The sequence below is a fragment of the Nerophis ophidion genome, linkage group LG19 (assembly GCF_033978795.1).
Source record: "Nerophis ophidion isolate RoL-2023_Sa linkage group LG19, RoL_Noph_v1.0, whole genome shotgun sequence".
NCBI lineage: Eukaryota > Metazoa > Chordata > Actinopteri > Syngnathiformes > Syngnathidae > Nerophis > Nerophis ophidion.
Window position 1 is genome coordinate 37464001 of NC_084629.1, and position 9070 is coordinate 37473070.

Below are 9070 nucleotides of genomic sequence, written 5' to 3' on the forward strand. Positions count from 1 at the left end.
CTGTTTTGCAAAAGGTTTAAAAATAAAAAGTGTTTACAAACATAATTTCCCATTTAAAAGTGAGTCTCATGCATGTGAACATGAAAAGGACAAATATAGCAAGCAGCAAAGAAAAAAAAATGAATGGATGAAGAAAGAAGCAAATTCATAGACTTGACTTCCAAATGTAGAGTAAAACTTATTTTCTCTGTGAAGGATCTTGTTTGGCGCGTGCCGTGTGAGGAGAGTCACCGCATCTTATCAGTCAGCAGCAGACCAGCTCGGCCTGTCCTACTGTACAATACTGTACAATACTGTATAATACTGTACAATACTGTATAATGCTGTATAATACTGTAGAATACTGTAAAATACTGTAAAATACTGTACAATACAGTATTACTGTACAATACTGTACAATACTGTAAAATACTGCACAATACTGTAAAATACTGTACAATACTGTCTTACTGCACAATGCTGTCTTACTGTACAATACTGTACAATAATATATAATACTGTACAATACTCAAAGTAGCAGCCTCGCCCATGCAGCTAGATAACTATGTGAACAAATATGCTTATTGCAAGCATTTAGCTAGAACAAAAATACATATATACATACATACATATATATGTACATATATATGCTTACAAACATATACTGTCAATATACATATACACACACACACATATATATGCATATATATATATATATATATATATATATATATATATATATATATATATATATCTATGCATACATGCATACACTGTCAATATACACATACACACACACATACATACATACATTTTACATACAGTATATTGTAGTATTGTCGAACTGTAGTATTCTAAATAATGTACATTGTAGTACTTTCATACTGCATACTTTAGTTCAAGTTAAAGTTAAAGTAGCAATGATTGTCACACACACTAGGTGTGGTGAAATGTTTATTGAGTGTTGTTAAAAGAAAAGGTGATGTAACACAGTGGTGAACATGCCCTTTCCCAACTACTTTGGGACGTGTTGCAGCCATGAAATTCTAAGTTAATTATTATTTGCAAAAAAAAAATTAGATAAAGTTTATGAGTTTGAACATCAAATATGTTGTCTTTGTAGCATATTCAACTGAATATGGGTTGAAAAGGATTTGCAAATCATTGTATTCTGTTTATATTTACATCGAACACAATTTCCCAACTCATATGGAAAAGGGGTTTGTTGTATTTTCATATTAAATAATGTAGTATTTTACATACTGTATATTGTAGTACTTTCATACTGTATACAGCAGTATTTTCCAGACTGTATATTGTAGTATTTTCATACTAAAAAATGTAGTGTTATGTATACTGTGTATTGTGGTACTTTCATACTGTATACTGTAGTATTTTGCAGACTGTATATTGTAGTATTTTCATACTATATAATGTAGTACTATACACACTATATATTTTAGTACTTTTATACTGTATACTGTAGTATTTCATTCTATAGAGTGTAGTATACTACAGACCCTCAACGCAACCTTACATTACCAATACAGTACTTAAACAGGACCCTGAACGCAACCTTACATTTTCCTGTACAATACTTAAACAGGACCCTGAACGCAACCTCACATTATCAGTACAATACTCAAAGAGGACCCTCAACGCAACCTTACATTATCAGTACAACACTTAAAAAGGACCCTGAACGCAACCTTACATGTTCAGTACAATAATCAAATAGGACCCTGAACGCAACCTTAGATGTTCAGTACAATACTCTAACAGGACCCTCAACGCAACCTTACATTATCAGTACAATACTTAAACAGGACCCTGAACGTAACCTTACATTTTCCAGTAGAATTCTCAAACAGGACCCTGAACGCAACCTTACATTATCAGTACAACACTCAAACAGGATCCTAAACGCAACCTTACATTATCAATACAGTATTTAAACAGGACCCTGAACGCAACCTTACATTTTCCTGTACAATACTTAAACAGGACCCTGAACGCAACCTTACATTTTCCTGTACAATACTTAAACAGGACCCTGAACACAACCTTACATTATCAGTACAATACTTAAAAAGGACCCTGAATGCAACTTCACATGTTCAGTACAATACCTAAACAGGACCCTGAATGCAGCCTTACATTTTCCAGTAGAATTCTCAAACAGGACCCTGAACGCAACCTTACATTATCAGTACAACATTCAAACAGGACCCTAAACAAAATCTTACATTTCCAATACAGTACTTAAACAGGACCCTGAACGCAACCTTACATTTTCCTGTACAATACTTAAACAGGACCCTGAACACAACCTTACATTATCAGTACAATACTTAAAAAGGACCCCGAATGCAACTTTACATGTTCAGTACAATACTCAAACCGGACCCTGAACGCAACCTTACATTATCAGTACAACACTCAAACAGGACCCTGAACGCAACCTCACATTATCAGTACAATACTCAAAGAGGACCCTGAACACAACCTTACATTATCAGTACAATACTTAAACAGGACCCTGAACGCAACCTTACATTATCAGTACAACATTCAAACATGACCCTGAACGCAACCTGACATTATCAATACAGTCCTTTGAGACGCTGGTGATTTAGGGCTATATAAATAAACATTGATTGATTGATTGATTGATTGATTGAATACAGTACTTATACAGGACTTTGAACGCAACCTTAAATATTCAGTACAATACTCAAACAGGACACTGAACGCAACCTTACATTATCAATACAGTACTTATACAGGACCCTGAACGCAACCTTACATTATCAGTACAACATTCAAACAGGACCCTAAACGCAACCTTACATTTCCAATACAGTACTTAAACAGAACCCTGAACGCAACCTTACATTTTCCTGTACAATACTTAAACAGGACCCTGAACACAACCTTACATTATCAGTACAATACTTAAAAAGGACCCTGAACGCAACCTTACATTTTCCAGTACAACACTCAAACAGGGCCCTAAACGCAACCTTACATTTCCAATACAGTACTTAAACAGGACCCTGAACGCAACCTTACATTTTCCTGTACAATACTTAAACAGGACCCTGAACACAACCTTACATTATCAGTACAACACTTAAAAAGGACCCTGAACGCAACCTTACATGTTCAGTACAATACTCAAACAGGACCCTGAACGCAACCTTACATTTTCCAGTAGAATTCTCAAAGAGGATCCTGAACGCAACCTTACATTGTCAGTACAACACTCAAACAGGACCCTGAACGCAACCTTACATTATCAGTACAATACTTAAACAGGACCCTGAACGTAACCTTACATTTTCAGTACAATACTAGAACAGGACCTTGAACGCAACCTTACATTTTCCAGTAGAATTCTCAAACGGGACCCTGAACGCAACCTTACGTTATCAGTACAACACTCAAACAGGACCATAAATGCAACCTTACATTATCATTACAGTACTTAAACAGGACCCTGAACGCAACCTTACATTATCAGTAAAATACTCAAACAGGACACTGAACGCAACCTTACATTATCAGTACAACACTCAAACATGACCCTGAACGCAACCTGACATTATCAATACAGTCCTTTGAGACGCTGGTGATTTAGGGCTATATAAATAAACATTGATTGATTGATTGAATACAGGACCCTGAATGCAACTTTACATTTTCCTGTAAAATACTTAAATAGGACCCTGAATGCAACCTTACATTCTTAGTACAATACCTAAACAGGACCCTGAACGCAACCTTACATTTTCCTGTACAATACTTAAACAGGACCCTGAACGCAACCTTACATTATCAGTACAATACTTAAAAAGGACCCTGAACGTAACCTTACATGTTCAATACAACACTCAAACAGGACCCTGAACGCAACCTTACATTTTCCAGTAGAATTCTCAAACAGGATCCTGAACGCAACCTTACATTATCAGTACAACACTCAAACAGGACCCTGAACGCAACCTTACATTATCAGTACAATACTTAAACAGGACACTGAACGTAACCTTACATTTTCCAGTAGAATTCTCAAACAGGACCTTGAACGCAACCTTACATTATCAATACAACACTCAAACAGGACCCTAAACGCAACCTTACATTTCTAATACAGTACTTAAACAGGACCCTGAACGCAACCTTGCATTATCAGTAAAATACTTAAAAAGGACCCTGAACGCAACCTTACATGTTCAGTACAATACTCAAACAGGACCCTGAACGCAACCTCACATTATCCATACAGTACTCAAAGAGGACCCTGAACACAACCTTACATTATCAGTACAATACTCAAACAGGACCCTGAACGCAACCTTACATTATCAGTACAACAGTCGAACATGACCCTGAACGCAACCTGACATTATCAATACAGTCCTTTGAGACGGTGGTGATTTAGGGCTATATAAATAAACATTGATTGATTGAATACAGTACTTATACAGGACCCTGAACGCAACCTTACATGTTCAGTACAATACACAAACAGGACCCTGAACGCAACCTTACATTATCAATACAGTACTTATACAGGACCCTGAACGCAACCATACATTATCAGTACAATACTTAAAAAGGACCCTGAATGCAACCTTACATGTTCAGTACAATACTCAAACCGGACTCTGAACGCAACCTTACATTATCAGTACAATACTCAAAGAGGACCCTGAACACAACCTTACATTATCAGTGCAATACTCAAACATGACACTGAACGCAACCTTACATTATCAGTACAACACTCAAACATGACCCTGAACGCAACCTGACATTATCAATACAGTCCTTTGAGACGCTGGTGATTTAGGGCTATATAAATAAACATTGATTGATTGATTGATTGATTGATTGAATACAGTACTTATACAGGACCCTGAACGCAACCTTAAATGTTCAGTACAATACTCAAACAGGACCCTGAACGCAACCTTACATTATCAGTACAATACTCAAACAGGCCCCTGAACGCAACCTTACATTATCAGTACAACACTCAAACATGACCCTGGACGCAACCTGACATTATCAATACAGTCCTTTGAGACGCTGGTGATTTAGGGCTATATAAATAAACATTGATTGATTGATTGATTGAATACAGTACTTATACAGGACCCTGAACGCAACCTTAAATGTTCAGTACAATACTCAAACAGGACCCTGAACGCAACCTTACATTATCAATACAGTACTTATACAGGACCATGAACGCAACCTTACATTATCAGTACAACATTCAAACAGGACCCTAAACGCAACCTTACATTTCCAATACAGTACTTAAACAGGACCCTGAACGCAACCTTACATTTTCCTGTACAATACTTAAACAGGACCCTGAACACAACCTTACATTATCAGTACAATACTTAAAAAGGACCCTGAATGCAACCTTACATGTTCAGTACAATACTCAAACAGGACCCTGAACGCAACCTTACATTTCCAATACAGTACTTAAACAGTACCCTGAACGCAACCTTACATTTTCCTATACAATACTTAGACAGGACCCTGAACACAACCTTACATTATCAGTACAATACTTAAAGAGGACCCTGAATGCAACCTTACATGTTCAGTACAATACTCAAACAGGACCCTGAACGCAACCTTACATTATCAGTACAACACTCCAACAGGACCCTGAACGCAACCTCACATTATCCGTACAATACTCAAAGAGGACCCTGAACACAACCTTACATTATCAGTACAATACTCAAACAGGCCCCTGAACGCAACCTTACATTATCAGTACAACACTCAAACATGACCCTGAACGCAACCTGACGTTATCAATACAGTCCTTTGAGACGCTGGTGATTTAGGGCTATATAAATAAACATTGATTGATTGATTGATTGAATACAGTACTTATACAGGACCCTGAACGCAACCTTAAATGTTCCGTACAATACTCAAACAGGAGCCTGAACGCAACCTTACATTATCAATACAGTACTTACACAGGACCCTGAACGCAACCTTACATGTTCAGTACAGTACTCAAACAGGACCCTGAACGCAAACTTACATGTTCAATACAGTACTCAAACAGGACCCTGAACGTCACACACGACCCTGAACGCACCCTTTCACCAAAACAAACAAGATGGCGTTTGTAAGTAGAACTGTTGACTTTTAAAAGAGTGGACGAGGAGTGGAGTTAGTTACCTGCTTGCGAAACGGAGTCCGGAGTGTGTTCCCCGGGTTGGAATAAATCATCTTTGGCGTGACGAGTTGGAGCTACGATGAGACAAATGTGAATGAAAGTCCAAGCATAGTGTAAACACGCAGATGGTATCGGCACCGACACCCTGGATGCAAGTCGAGTGTGAGAGTGTGATAGTGTTGAGTGGACGGGAGGAGTGGAGGGTTGGACCAAACCATTGTCACATGCAGAGGAGGGGTGCTCCTGTGCCGACATTCTTCTGGAATAAACCCATGCTGCTGTATCGCTGACATATTGGCACCTTTATGTCCGTACTATCAACATTTCACCGCATTTAAATACTTTTAAAAAAGACTCTCTTGTTCTTTAAAAATATGTTTTATTTGGACTGTTCCAGGATGCATACCTAACATTCCATCGACTGGTTTGTCCTCATAACTCTTTGTCTGCGCCGTCTATTAAAACACTATTAAAACATGCAATATATATTTAAAATAAAAGAATAACTTTTTGTCTTCTCCGTCTATCATTAAAACTTTTAAAACATGCAATCTATATTTAAAATGAAAATAATAACTCTTTGTCTCTTTAAAACACTATTAAAACAAGCAGTGTATATTTAAAATAAAAATAACAACTATTTGTCTGCTTGTCTATTAAAACAAAATTAAAATAGGCAATGAATATTTAAAATAAAAGAATAACCCTTTGTCTCCTCCGTCTATTAAAACACTATTAAAATATGTAATATATATTTTCAAAATAAAAATAATAACTTTTTGTCTCCATGTCTATTAAAACACTAATAAAACATGCAATATATACATATATACATATATTTAAAATGAAAATAATAACTCTTTGTCTCTTTAAAACACTATTAAAACATGCAATGTATATTCAAAATAAAAATAATAACTATTTGTCTGCTTGTCTATTAAAACAATATTAAAATAGGCAATGAGTATTTAAAAATAAAGAATAACTCTTTGTCTCCTCTGTCTATTAAAACACTACTAAAATACGTAATATATATTTTCAAAATAAAAATAATAACTTTTTGTCTCCTAGGCCCATTAAAACAGTATTAAAACATGCAGTATATATTTGAAATAAAATAATAACTTCTTGTCCCCTCCGTCTATTAAAACACTACCAAAACATGCGACATTTCAAATGAAAAAAAATAACTCTTTGTCTTTTTAAAACACTATTGAAACATGTAATGTATATTTTAAATAAAAATAATAACTCCTTTTCTTTTTAAAACACTATTAAAACATGCAATGTATATTTAAAATTAAAATAATAACTCTTTGTGTCCCTGTCTATTAAAACACTAATACAACGTGCAATATGAATATATGTATATTTAAAATGAAAATAATAACTATTTGTCTCTTTAAAACACTATTAAAACATGCAATATATATATATATTTAAAATGAAAATAATCACTCTTTGTCTCTTTAAAACACTATTAAAACATGCAATGTATATTTAAAATAAAAAAATAACTCTTTGTCTTTTTAAAACACTATTGAAACATGTAATGTATATTTTAAATGAAAATAATAACTCCTTTTCTTTTTAAAACACTATTAAAACATGCAATGTATATTTAAATTAAAAATATTAACTCTTTGTGTCCCTGTCTATTAAAACACTAATACAACATGCAATATATATATGTATGTATTTAAAATGAAAATAATAACTCTTTGTCTCTTTAAAACACTATCAAAACATGCAATGTATATTTAAAATAAAAAGAATAACTATTTGTCTGCCTGTCTATTAAAACAATATTAAAATAGGCAAAGTATATTCAAAATAAAAGAATAACTCTATTAAAACACGATTAAAACATGCAATGTTTTAATTGTTTTTTAATAGTGACAATTGTTATATTATTCTATCGTTCTTTTGTTTTATTTGTATTATCCTATTGTTCTATTAATATTTTATTTTATTATGCTATTGTTTTATCATATTATTATTCTATTGTTCTATTATTTTATTCTTCTACACGTCTTGTTTTATTATTCTTTTATCCTATTGTTCTATTATTTTATCATGCTAAGATGCTATTGTTTTATTATTTTATCATACCATTATCTTATTGTTCTATTAGTATATTCCATTATTCCATTGTTGTATTATTATTAAATGTTTCTATTGTTCTATTGTGTTCTTTCAAGCCTGTGTTTGACATAACAGCCAGCACGACCGTTGCCAGGCAACGCTTCGAACCCCACAGGAAATACAATCATCGCCCGTTTTATCGCTGTTAATTGGTTCCGGACACCACAATACTTGAATGATCTGCAAAGTAGGAGTCATTCATTATGAATAGACAACTATTAATACATTCTAAATTCATCTCCAACATCACGAGTCCTCTAATATAAACTACTTAGTCACTTTATGTACACTTTTAATAATTATATCTTCTAAATACATTTCTTTTGGAAAGCATGCGAAAAAAATTCTAAATATAAATCATGGAATAAATTCAAACGCTTAAGTCTCGGGATATGTTAATTGGGACATTTTTTTTTTAAATTTATTATTATTATTATTATTATTATTTTATTTTATTTATTTATTTATTTTTGCTGCTTATGGCACAGGGGTGTGACCAGACAAGCTCTACTCCTTTTTTTTTTTACCTCTTGTCCCACTGAATTCAATATTTTTTTTTTCAATATATTAATTCTTACATATTAATCATATAATATATATGTACTTTATTATATATGTTTTTAATGATTATATAGTAAGGACATAATCACAATCTAAACTCATATAAACAAATGAGTTTGTGAACAACTAATTATGTACATATGGACTTTGCGGTGCGTTCAA

General features: G+C 33.8%; 1 protein-coding gene across 4 annotated transcripts in view; it reads right to left on the bottom strand.

The window, feature by feature from the left end:
- The window catches only part of LOC133538357 (RNA-binding motif, single-stranded-interacting protein 1-like), an 80141-nt gene extending 73782 nt beyond the window's left edge, over nucleotides 1-6359 (bottom strand). For all 4 annotated transcript variants that reach the window (XR_009802972.1, XR_009802973.1, XM_061879929.1 and 1 more), the window contains exon 1: nucleotides 6205-6359. Coding sequence is in view for 2 of the 4 variants with exons in the window: in XM_061879929.1 (XP_061735913.1) it covers nucleotides 6205-6255 (51 nt within the window). In the remaining 2 variants the exon portion in view is untranslated. The remainder of the gene's footprint in view (nucleotides 1-6204) is intronic.
- Between the last annotated feature and the right edge of the window lie 2711 nt (nucleotides 6360-9070).